Raw genomic sequence first — 12923 nt, 5'->3', positions numbered from 1 at the left:
ATGTCCCCTATTAACCTTGGTGCCCCACAAAAGGGTAGAAAAAGAAAGAACCTGTTCAGAAATGCATGCCTTCCAATATGAAGTGGCCCCAAACTGGGACACCATTTTCTGGGGCTGCACTCCTTCACAAGTCATGCAACACAAGATACCCCCCCCAGTGCTTTTTTTGGGCACAGCACCCAAAAATGAGTGTTTTGGGCTGCCATGTCCAAAAAAAATGTGCAACCCTAAGTTGTGCAAGATTACAGTGGGCATTTGGGCTGCTGTCCTCTCACAAGAAGGGGCAGTTGACAGATATGGAAATGTGACAGGTCCTTACCTTATCCAAGCGCAAGCAGCAGAATGGAGCTTTAACGGGCAAAAGGTGGCATAATGTGGGAGAGCTTCCAATGTAGGGAGAGTTGGGAGGGTAGCCTTTCACATACCTGTAGAACAAGGGGGATATGGTCAGGATTTGGCCCACCATTTTGTTTGTTGTGGTTTTCCATTTCCACACACAATGCCCCTTGCAATGGGGAATTCCAGGAAATGTAAAATGGTTGCAGCAAGCCCAACAGTATACTCTCCAACATTTCTCCAATGAAAATAGGTATATCCTATTCCATAATAAAATAAATACTAATAATTTTACTATTTATACCCGAACCATCCGACTGGGTTGCCCCAGACATTCTGGGTGGCTTCCAACATATATAAAAGCACAATAAAACATCAAACATTTAAAAACTTCCCCATATGTGGCTGCCTTCGGATGGCTTTGGGGGTCAGATAACTCCATACCCTCCAACATTTCTCTGATGAAAATAAGGACATCCTACCACACCTTATAACATTTCTCAGATGAAAATAAGGAAAAGCAGGACATTCCGAGATCAAATCCAGACCAGGATTTCAGAATACTTTGAGTCCACCCCAGGCAGTCCCTAAGGTACCCCTGACCTAAGTTGTCCAGGGCTTTGTAAATTTATACAAGGACCTTGAGCCTGGCTTGGTAGTAGATGAGCAGCTAATACGGATGCTTTAACAATTGCATCACATGTTGTCAGTCAGATGCCCCCACCAGCATTCTGGCCACTGCATTCTGCACAAGCTGTGGCTTCGAAACCAGGCCCTAGGGTAGCCCCACAGAGAGTGCATTGCAGTAACCAAGCCTTGAAGTTTCCAAGGCATGGACTACAGTGTTCAAGCAAGGCTATTGTATATAGTAGATGCATTTGATGAACACTTTATCCTAATGTATGCATTGCTGGATGCATTTTATGTCTGGAGCATCACAAAATAAGGAGAAATGCAAACTTCAAGAGAGAGCTGCATTTCAGGTTATGTGTTGGAAGCACAAATTAGGTAGATTCACATCACACTGTGCAATAAATTGAATTTCTTTCCCCATCCTCTGTTCCATGGGTAGGCAAACTAAGGCCCGGGGGCCGAATCCGGCCCAATCGCCTTTTAAATCTGGCCCGTGGATGGTCCTGGAATCAGCGTGTTTTTACATGAGTAGAATGTGCCCTTTCATTTAAAATGCATCTCTGGGTTATTTGTGGGGCATAGGAATTTGTTCATTTCTTTTTCTTCAAAATATAGTCCGGCCCCCCAGAAGGTCTGAGAGACAGTAGACTGGCCCCCTGCTGAAAAAAATTGCTGACCCCTGCTATCCTCAACCACCTTCTGCCACCTGCATACACATACCTTCTAAGTGCCCCTATTTTCCAGGGACAGTCCTGGAATCACAGAAGCCATTTTTGTTTCTGATTTGATCCTGGAATGTCCCAGTTTGCCTTTTCTGCCCCCCCCATGTCTGTCTGTTTGTGGTGTGTTTGTTTGTGTGTAGGTGCAAACATGGAGTCCTGTTTATACTGAAAATAAAATTCCTGCACCAAATGAAGGAAATGGCAAAGCAATCCCTACAATTTTGAAGCGAAAGGCCAACAATCCACTTTAAATTGTTTCATTGCAATGGTTCAGCAGTGAGTCATTTCTTAGGAAACATTTGGAGTGTTTATTCCTTAACTGTAAATGGAGTCTTGCTCTGTCTACTCAGAAGTAAGTCCCACTGTATTCAATGGAGCTCACGCCGAGATAACTGGGTAAAGACCCGGCAACCTTACACCACAACCCAAAGTATTTTTTTACTCAGAACTAAGTCCCACTGAGTTCAATAGGATTTCCTCTCTGGTATGTTCCTCATTATTCTCACAGTTTCCGTTCTTGTTCTTATTCTTATTTCTTGTCTTTTTCCTTGACAGGGACTCAAGGCAAAAAAAAAATTTCATTCTGTTTATCTGTGGAAGGTGTTGTACATGACTCCTTCCCTCAAACATTTTTTTCTTTACAACACTTCTGTGAGATAGGTTTGGCAGAGAGGTTGTAAACTGGCTCATGGTGACTGATGTAGATGTGCAGACGATGTATTTAGGTGTGAGGAGACCAAACTTGGGAGAAGCTTCCTGATGAAGAATAGAACATCCCTATTTCCATCTGAGAAATGTTGGAGGGGCTACAAAAGTCTGTGTGTATGGTAGGGTTGCCATACACACGGAATTTCCTGGACACATCCAGCCCATGTCAGCAGTGTCCTTTTTGCTGATTTTACTTAGAAATAGCTGGAAAGCGTCCAGTTTTGTTGTTGTTTTTTGCAAAAATCTAATCAGATTTTGGGCAAAACAAAAAGAAGCTCAACAGCTTTTCTGTCCAGATTTTCGCTTTTTGAAATATGGAAACCCTAGTGTTTTTGGTGTTGTTTTTTGAAATGTGGGGAAGAGACATTTAACTCAGCCCCATACTATTTTTGCAAAGCATTTATGGAGTGGAGGAGACTCTTGAGAGTCCCATGGACTGCAAGAAGATCAAACCTATCCATTCTTAAGGAAATCAGCCCTGAGTGCTCACTGGAAGGACAGATCCTGAAGCTGAGACTCCAATACTTTGGCCACCTCATGAGAAGAGAAGACTCCCTGGAAAAGACCCTGATGTTGGGAAAGATGGAGGGCACAAGGAGAAGGGGACAACAGAGGACGAGATGGTTGGACAGTGTTCTCGAAGCTACCAGCATGAGTTTGACCAAACTGCGGGAGGCAGTGGAAGACAGGAGTGCCTGGCATGCTCTGGTCCATGGGGTCACGAAGAGTCAGACACGACTAAACGTCTAAACAACAATAGCAATTTAGCTATTACAAATGTGTCCGGAAGATGGCACTGTGGTGCCACTTTAAGAAAACCATGGCAAAGTCCTTCACCTCCTGCTTGCTCTGGTGAGATCTAGGCAGAAAGGAATGGAATAGAAAGCATGCCACCCAGGAACAGAGCTGAAATGGAGCAGAAAACTGTTAATGGGAGGCTAATTTATGCAAATGGCCCATTAAGTGCAGGAAATAACAATAAATTTGCACGGCAGTGCTTCCACAGAACAGCAAGTTGGCATCTTGCTGGGTCCTTTAATACCCAGAACACCATCCTGGAGGCACTTTCCACTCTGCTGCACTCTAAAAGCCACCCCACTCGTTGTGTGCATGTGTCTTGGAAGCAGCATGGCTCTAATCTTGGCATTTCAGCAGAGGGATGCAGCAAACGTCCACCAGGACTTGAGAACACCCTGGTCCCAAGTTAAGAACTGTAAGGCAGGGCTGGACTGAATGATTAAAACATACAGTATATTGGCAAGCCTCTGAAATTCTCCGGCTTTTGTCATAGCATCCTGGCATGTTCCTTATGGAGGAATTAAGTGAAGATGTTGTGCCCCCTGGCGGGTCATGCACTTCAATGCATTTTAATGCTGCCCAGCTAGCTAGAATGGTCCTTTGTTGGGAGCAAGGGGAAGATAAGAGGAAGACAAAGGGTGACATAAGCTAATGATCTAGAATTCCCCAGAATTCAAATTCCCATGCATACACAAAACTAAATGCTAGGCTAAATGGATCTTAGGTCTAACTACGGAGATTTGGCTGCCTTGCTGAGAAGGAATAAAATCATCTTCAGGTGGGAGTTTCCCCAAGGTCTACTCTTCAGCTTCAAAGGAAGGAAAATAAAAATAAGATCAGTAGAAGACAAGGTAAAGTTTTTGTACAAATATGAAGAAGATCTGCAGAAGGGACTTGGAAAAGAGCTAAGAGCATCGGACAGAAGATCACCAGGTTGATGGACTATATGAAACTGGCGGAAATGACTGGCAGAATCTGAGACCAGGGAGAAGAGTCGGTGGAAGAAGACTGGAAAAAGTTTAAAGACTATTTATAGAAATATTGTAAAATTAATGAATGTTAGAAAAATGTTGGAATGAAGTTATATGGCTTTAGTAGAAATGTTATAAGGAATTAAGTTTAAATAGATTATTAGAGCATTAGGGAAAAATAAGGTTAGAATATGTTAAGATAATTATAGGATAGAAAACAGAGGAAGATGAAAAGGAATTGCTGAAACAATCAACAGAAGTGGAATACAAAAAGGGAGGTGTGAGGAGGTCGTTGAAACAAGTAAATGAAAGATATGACATTGAAATTGTATGATGTGTGTTAAAGTGTTCTTGTTTTGTTTTATTTAGTTTATGGTGTTAGTGCTGTGTAATGTTTTTATATTGTATTGTATTGGGGTTTTTTTGTCTTTTGTCTTTTTTCTTTCTTTTTTTGTAGTGTTTAAAAGTAATAAACATTATTTTAAAAAAGAAAAGAAAGTTAGGCTAAATGCTGCCTTCCTGACATGCTAATTGCCCAAGTGTGGGGAGCTATTTAATAAAAAATGGGAGGGGGGCATACAATCCGTCCAGCCATCTAATGTTAGATTAGCTTCAACCAGAGCCAGGGCCTTTTCAACTCTGGCTCCGGCCTGGTGGAATGCTCTGTCTCATGAGACCAGGGCCCTGCGGGATCTGATTTCTTTCCGCCTGTAAGACAGAGTTGTTCCACCTAGCCTTTGGCTTAGAATCAGTTTGATTCCCTCCCTCTCTTTCTTTTTCCTTTCTCCTCCTGTGAAGAGGCTGAATCCTAATGTTTTAATGTTGTATTCTAATCTTTTTAAAATTGTATTTTAATCAACTTGTTTTTATTATTGGTTGTTAGCCACCCTGAGCCCAGTCTTGGCTGGGGAGGGCGGGGTATAAATAAATTATTATTATTATTATTATTATTATTATTATTATTATTATTATGCAATCCAAGAGCCAGATTTACTACTCTGCCACTTGCAACCAACCCTAAGAAATATATTTCATTTGTTTGTTGTTAAATGTCTATACTGGATCAGAGGATCACAGGGCAGTTAATAATATAACAACACAGAAATCCATATCATAGCAACAAACAAGAACAATACTCCCTCACACACACACACAGTTTAAAAGGCCATAGATATGAACTAACAGCTCACTGACTCGATAACAGTGAGTCCTTCATCATCCGACTGAGTCATCTCGTCCTCGGACTGGTCACTCAGCATGTCACATGGCAAGAGGGAGGAACTGTCGGCCACCTCTAGGACAGGGGCAATACTGGGCCTCCTTTTCCCAGAGCCATTTTCCGCTGGCAAGGTGAGCTTGCTGTTGTTGATGGGGCGGCACTCTGTGTTCTGCAGATCCATGGCCACCGTGCCTGTGGGGACAGAGGGAAGAGTCAGGATCAGGCACTAAAGGCAGCTACTACAGGGAAACCAATGCCCATATTACACTTAAAAAAAACACACACCTATTTTTAATTTTTGCTCTACGTTGCAAGCTGCCTACAGCAAGGGTGAGAAACAGCAGACCTGACTGTGGCCCTCCAGGTCATAGAATCATAGAATCATAGAATCATAGAATCATAGAATCATAGAGTTGGAAGAGACCACAAGGGCCATCGAGTCCAACCCCCTGCCAAGCAGGAAACACCATCAGAGCACTCCTGACATATGGTTGTCAAGCCTCTGCTTAAAGACCTCCAAAGAAGGAGACTCCACCACACTCCTTGGCAGCAAATTCCACTGTCGAACAGCTCTTACTGTCAGGAAGTTCTTCCTAATGTTTAGGTGGAATCTTCTTTCTTGTAGTTTGGAACCATTGCTCCGTGTCCACTTCTCTGGAGCAGCAGAAAACAACCTTTCTCCCTCCTCTATGTGACATCCTTTTATATATTTGAACATGGCTATCATATCACCCCTTAACCTCCTCTTCTCCAGGCTAAACATGCCCAGCTCCCTTAGAGGTCACTCAGGCCATGCCCCGCACTGGCCTCACTTCATACCCAGAGCATTTCTGCCTGGCTGGAATATGTCATTGAACTCTGAACATGCCTCTTGCTTGTCTGGATGTGGGATAGTGTGGGTGTGGATGTGTAGAGAAATGGGTCCTACTTTACAAAAGGTCAAAACTGTGTTTGTTGCTCTGCTGAAAGGAGCAAGCCAGGAGTAAATCACACTGTACACATTGCAGTTAACTCTTTACAGTGGTACCACGGGTTACATATGCTTCAGGTTACATACGCTTCAGGTTACAGACTCTGCTAACCCAGAAATAGTACCTCGGGTTAAGAACTTTGCTTCAGGATGAAAACAGAAATCGTGCGGCAGCAGTGGGAGGCCCCATTAGCTAAAGTGGTGCTTCAGGTTAAGAACAGTTTCAGGTTAAGAACGGACCTCCGGAACGAATTAAGTACTCCTCCCACTACATGCCTCTTCTGGTTCTGGGAGGTTGGGAGGCGGGAGGAGCTTGTCAGAGCAGGAGGGGGAGACACCCATGACTCTTCACCAGCCAAACTCATCCCTGCCTCTCCAGATTCCACCTCTGCTTCTGCTTCAGTACTGGTGTAGTGTTTAAGAGCGGTAGTCTCGTAATCTGGGGAACCGGGTTCGTGTCTCCGCTCCTCCACATGCAGCTGCTGGGTGACCTTGAGCCAGTCACACTTCTTTGAAGTCTCTCAGCCCCACTCACCTCACAGAGTGTTTGTTGTGGGGGAGGAAGGGAAAGGAGAATGTTAGCCGCTTTGAGACTCCTGAAGGGAGTGAAAGGCGGGATATCAAATCCAAACTCTTCTTCCAAACTCTTCTTCTCTCTGCCACTGACTCTCCCAGCTCATTAAGCCCTGTTACCATTAAGCTTGTGATGCCTCCTCTTCCCATTCATCTCTTTCTTTCTTCTCATTGTTGTCCCACTACCACTCCCTAGGCTCTGAGCCTTCTTCCCTGGGGGATTCCCTAGCTGGTGCCTCCCCCCCCCCATTCCTCTGCATCCAACCAGTCCATGAACATCTGCCCATTTTAGCCTCTGGCTCCACCTACCACTGACATGTTGTAAGGTTCCCCTGAAGGGAATGAGGCCCTCAGACCAAAAACAAGTTTCCCACCCGCAGCCTAGGGAGCCTTTCCTATTAGGTGACCTAAAAACAACCCAGATAAAGAAATCCATATAAATAAATAAGACTCCCGCTGGAACAGGTTAAAGGTTCACCTAGTCTAGCAACCTGTTTCCTACAGTGGGATGCCATTGGGGAATCCACAAGCAGAGCTAATAGGCAGCAGCCCCCTCCCCACTACCATTTTTGCTCCCCAGCAACTGGTATTCACAGGTATACTGCCTCTGAACATGGAGGTTTTCTTTAGCTGTCATGACTAGAAGCCATGGTCCTAGTCCCCATTGTTGTAGCTCAGTGGCAGGGCATCTGCTTTGGATACAGAAGGTCGCAGGGTTGATCCCAGGCTTCTCCAAGTCAGCCTGGGAATGTCATCAGCCTGAAACTCTGGAGAGGCACTGCTTGTCTGTACTGAGTTGCATAGACCAATGGTCTGATTCAATATACCGTATTTTTCGCCCTATAGGGCACACCGGCCCATAGGGCGCACCTAATTTTTTTTGGGAGGGGGATAAAGAAAAACAATTATTTCCCCCCAGGCACAGGGCTGGGGCAGGGGAAGCCCGAGCTTCCCCCGACCCCAACCCCCAGAACAGGCTGCTTTCCGCAAGCCTTGGGAGTCCAGCGGGAACTCCCGCCGGGCTCCCAAGGCTTGCGGAGAGCTGCCTGAAGCCTGAAGAGCAAGATGGGTCGGTACACACTGCCCCCTCTCGCTCTCCAGGCTTCAGCGAAAGCCTGCATTCGCCCCATAGGACACACACAAATTCCCCCCCCAAAATCCTTCCATCAGTGCCCCCCCCCAAAGAAGCTGCGCGCCCCAGGCTTCGGGATGCAGGCTGCTATCCGCAAGCCTAGGGAGCCCAGCGGGAACTCCCGCAGGGCTCCCAAGGCTTGCGGATAGCTTCCTGAAGCCTGAAGAGCGAGATGGGTCGGTACACACTGCCACCTCTCGCTCTCCAGGCTTCAGCGAAAGCCTGCATTCGCCCCATAGGACACACACAAATTTCCCCTTCATTTTGGAGGGGAAAAAGTGCGTCCTATAGGGCGAAAAATACGGTAAGTCTGCTCCCCCCCCCCCCAAATCCTTCCATCAAAGAAGCTCCTGTGGTGTAAATTCTTCCCCAAATTTATGGTAAGTTGTTTTGGAACATCTGAGGAATGTCTGTATATTTATTTATTTATGCCTTATGTTTTCTTCAAAGGTGGTGTAAATAGTTTCTCCACTCCCTATTTTATCCTCGCAACAACCCTGTGAGGTAGGTTAGGCTGGGAGGCTGCGATTGTCTCAAGGTCACCCGGGAAGCTTCATCATGGCTGAGTGGAGATTTGAACCAAGGTCTTCCAGGTCCTAGCCCAACATTCTTACCACTGTGTCACCACATTGAGCAGGATGGGTCTAAGAAACTCATTCTTTACATATTCGGCAGCACTAACATCTCCAGCAGGTGTGCGCCTGTGTGCCATTTATGCAGATCTGTTTCAGGTAAAATGCAGACTGCTCTTTATTCTGCAAAGCGACAGTAGGTGGCCCTAATTATCTGGATTGCAGTTTGACAGAAAGCAGCATGAAAAGCCCCATCGGCCTGGACTTCTGGGTAACATCTTTGCTGAGACGGGTGAATCAGGGCTCCATGAGAAGGCCAGCAACAGATTCTAATTGGTGAACCCGAGGAGAGAAAAGGCAGATGATGAGAAGAACGATCTTTGACTCTGTTTGGAGGAGGAGAGCAGGAAGAGAGGGAGGGAGAGCCTTATAATGAGCTAACAGAGTGGGCGGCAGAGAGGCAAGATTGTATAAGGGAGGAATGATTCAGGAAAGGCATAAATAGCACTCCTGTATTTCGCCTGTGGCGCTCTCTCTGCCTTGCGACAAGACAAAGATGCAGGGCGCATATTCAAAGGGCCCTTTCAGCTGGAGGGGAAATGCATAGCCACTGAGGATGAGGCTGTGTATTAGGGGCTGCAGTGGTAGCTTGTAATCGTTGGGATCATTGGGATGCCATGCGGGGATGCTGAAGGTAGGGGGAGCCAGAGCCAGTATTGAGCAGTTTGGTTTCTTGAGTTGGCAGATGGGTCAGACTGAATGACGCCTTTGAGGTCCCTTCCAGAGACTCCATCTCTTAACAGCAGCGCCATGGTATCTATGGTGCCTGGTGGAGCCCAGCAGGGACAGAACCAGAGCCAGTGGCAGGCTGAGCCAACTAATTCAAGCTTGCTCCCGTACTTCTTCCTGCTGAGTTCTACAATAGGGTTACCAGACGTCCCCGGTTCCCAGGGACAGTCCCCGGATTCACCAATCTGTCCCCGGACAAAATCTGCCCCCGGAATGTCCCTGGATTTTAATTAAGAAGAAGAAGAGTTTGGATTTGATATCCCGCTTTATCACTCCCCGAAGGAGTCTCAAAGCAGCTAACATTCTCCTTTCCCTTCTTCCCCCACAACAAACACTGTGAGGTGAGTGGGGCTGAGAGACTTCAAAGAAGTGTGACTGGCCCAAGGTCACCCAGCAGCTGCATGTGGAGGAGTGGAGACGTAATCTGGTGAACCGGGTTCGCAAGTCTACCACTCTTAACCACCACACCACACGGTGTCCCCAGATTTATGCCTGGGGACTTCCGGTGAGGCAACATGGCAGACGCCATGGCAGCAAGCAGCACGGAGGTCCCGGCCACATCAAAGTTCCAGCCAGCCATTCCGCTGGTTGGGGGGGGGATTTAAACCAAGGTGCAAGCCAAAGAGCTTCTTTCTGGCTCGCTTTTTCGATCAATGCTCGCCCCGAACCTGCGCAGAGCTGCCCGCAGCAGAAGAGCCCACAGTGCTGAATTTAGGGGTGGGGGTGGTGAGCGAGGCGCTGAGGTGGTGAAAAAGAGGAGGAGGTTAGCATAGAAAAGAGCTGTGCCACGTTGCGAGACAGAGAGAGAGAGTGAGAGAGAGACGGAGTGTGGTGGCAGCTTCTCACGGGAACAAAGAGGCGCAAAAGTGAAGGCAGAGGGGGAAATGGGGAAGGGAGGAAGGCAGGCACGTGAACAGGCTCCTTTGCTTTCGCTCCCTCCTCTCCCTCCAATGGCCACTGAGGAGATGGTGAGTTTAACAGGGGACAAGGAAGGCGCTGCGGCACCCCTTGCCCCCGGCGGTGCCGCGCTGCCTTCCCGCTGGGAGTGGGGTGGGGTGGGGGTTGAAACATTCTCGGGAGACAGGGCCTCCTTCGCTCCCTCCACGCCTCCTCCGGCACCAGCAGCCTCTCTTGTGAGGAGGGCTGTGTGCGAATCCGCTGTTTGTCCACCTCTGATAAACAAGACACCACCACGCCAGTTAAATCGCCATAGAGACTGCACTTTCCCTCCCGTGGTCTCCCAGTTATGGGAAGCCGGTGCCTCCTCTGTGTGTTTTAATGCATGTTTTCCCAAGACCAGTGTGCACCTTTACTCAATCTCCCCCCCCCCCGCAACCAACATCTTTTTTTGGGCGTTTGTGTGTTTGTAGATGGGCTTCTCCACCTGCCTTGTGTCAAGGTGCATGCCTGACAACTTTGGGGTCCCCTCCTCTAAAAAAAGGTCAAGAACTCTGGGCAACACTTTCCTAAACTAAAGCATGAAATTCAAAAAATAAAAATAGTGTCCCCGGATTCCTTGAAAAAAATCTGGTAACCATATTCTAGAAGAGCAACACAGAAACTAAGTAAGAGAAGGAAGCAGACAAGCTGTGCCACTCCCTGGACTGGTTATAGGTAAGCAAGCAGGCAGGGGCTGGGGCTGGTTGAGAATGATGGGGAAACATCCTCCCTGAATGTTTAAACATCACACTGAGGTCCAGTGCCGAGGGCCTTCTGGCAGTTCCCTCACTGCGAGAAGCGAAGTTACAGGGAACCAGGCAGAGGGCCTTCTCGGTAGTGGCACCCGCCCTGTGGAATGCCCTCCCATCAGATGTCAAAGAGATAAACAACTACGTGACATTTAGAAGACATTTGTAGGAAGCCCTGTTTAGGGAAGTTTTTAATGTTTGATGTTTTACCAGTGGCAGGTGGTGCCTTTTGAGGTTGGTTGGACAGAAGGCTGAGACACCAACAGTAGGTGGCACTGTTGGTGATATGCAGTGTCCCGTGTACAGCGGAAGGATGAGGAGTACGTTACCAACAGGCACCAGAATCCAACTCATTCTAGTTCTTTCTTCATCTTCCTCCTGAGATCTACAAGTGCAGCACTCAAGACTCAAAGAGGAGGAAGCTGACTGGCAGGGCTACCCCCTGGTGCAAGTAAGAAGGTAGGCAGGTGGGGGCTGCCTGAGTTTGAGATTTCTCTTAATGAACCAAACTCCACCAAATGGCAGTATGCTAATTCGAGAATCAGAAGCACCACACCTCTGAGTACCAGTTGCTGGGGTGAGAGCACTGTTGCACTCATGCCCTGCTTGTGTGCTTCCTATTAGGGTATCTGGTTGGCCACTGTGAGAACAGGACGCTAGACTAGATGGGCCTTTGGCACTTCTTATGTTATTGTGAATCTGCTGCCCTCCTCACTCTTGAAAACTTTAATGTCACTCAGAAGTTCACAAAATAGCCTTTGAATATTTGCTGGATAATCTGCAAACATTTGATATTTGCATCTGATAGTCAATGGCCATTTGTCTTCAGTATTTGATCTTAGTCAGATGAAACTGGATAGTCATCATACATTGCTGTGCAGTATTTGAATAAGGAAAAAACCGGCGAAAATCAGGGCACCAGTGATTTCTGTGTGGCCTCTTTTTATATGCCAAATAATGAAGCAAACTGGGGTGATTCAGGGCTTTCCCTGCCCCAAATGTTGAAGCACAATGCCAATAAACCCCCATCCCCAAGATGGATCAGAGCACCCCACAAAGACTTGTGTCTATTCTGCACCATATAGTTCTGCACTTTCTGTATAGCTTCCCCCCCCTTTTTGGGGGGGGGGGGTCTATGGGGCTTTGCTGCCTGTGACACAATGAAGAGACCTGAACTGTTCTTTGTTAAAGCAACATTGTTTTAAGCTGTTTTTAATATTGTGCTTTACCATTGTTACCTGTCCTGGGACCTTAGGGTGAAGGGTAATAAATTATAATAAAAGTAACAACAGCAGCAGCAACAACAACAACAGAAAAATAAGGCAAGCCTCAAAATGGTACTGGAAAGTAGAAATTGATAAAATCAGAAAATGAAGAAGAAGAAGAAGAAGAAGAAGAAGAAGAAGAAGAAGAAGAAGAAGTGGAGGAGTTTGGATTTGATATCCCGCCTTTCACTCCCTTTAAGGAGTCTCAACGCGGCTAACAATCTCCTTTCCCTTCCTCCCCCACAACAAACACTCTGTGAGGTGAGTGGGGCTGAGAGACTTCAGAGAAGTGTGACTGGCCCAAGGTCACCCAGCAGCTGCATGTGGAGGAGCAGAGACGCGAACCCAGTTCCCCAGATTACAAGACTACCGCTCTTAACCACTACACCACACTGGCTTCCAATACCCTTATAACATGCCCTTACAGAACTCTGCATGATTCTAGATTCAGTTAGGTAGCCGTGTTGGTCTGACGCTGTCAAAATAAATAAAAAAAATAGTCCAGTAGACCCTTAGAGACCAACTCAGTTTGTTCTGGGTATAAGCT

At 46.8% G+C, this 12923-nt stretch overlaps 1 protein-coding gene across 9 annotated transcripts in view; it reads right to left on the bottom strand.

Annotated features, from left to right (window-relative positions):
• KCNT1 (potassium sodium-activated channel subfamily T member 1) overlaps positions 1–12923 on the bottom strand; it is a 208940-nt gene that overhangs the window by 26783 nt on the left and 169234 nt on the right. For all 9 annotated transcript variants that reach the window (XM_081847469.1, XM_081847473.1, XM_081847472.1 and 6 more), the window contains 2 exons: positions 5363–5579; positions 320–425 (listed from right to left, as the gene is read on the bottom strand). In XM_081847469.1, coding sequence (XP_081703595.1) covers positions 320–425; positions 5363–5579 — 323 coding nt within the window. The remainder of the gene's footprint in view (positions 1–319; positions 426–5362; positions 5580–12923) is intronic.

Source organism: Podarcis erhardii (genome assembly GCF_964252035.2).
Source record: "Podarcis erhardii genome assembly, chromosome: Z".
Lineage (NCBI taxonomy): Eukaryota > Metazoa > Chordata > Lepidosauria > Squamata > Lacertidae > Podarcis > Podarcis erhardii.
Note: the sequence above shows the minus strand (reverse complement) of the source record. Positions and strands in the feature narration are given on the sequence as shown.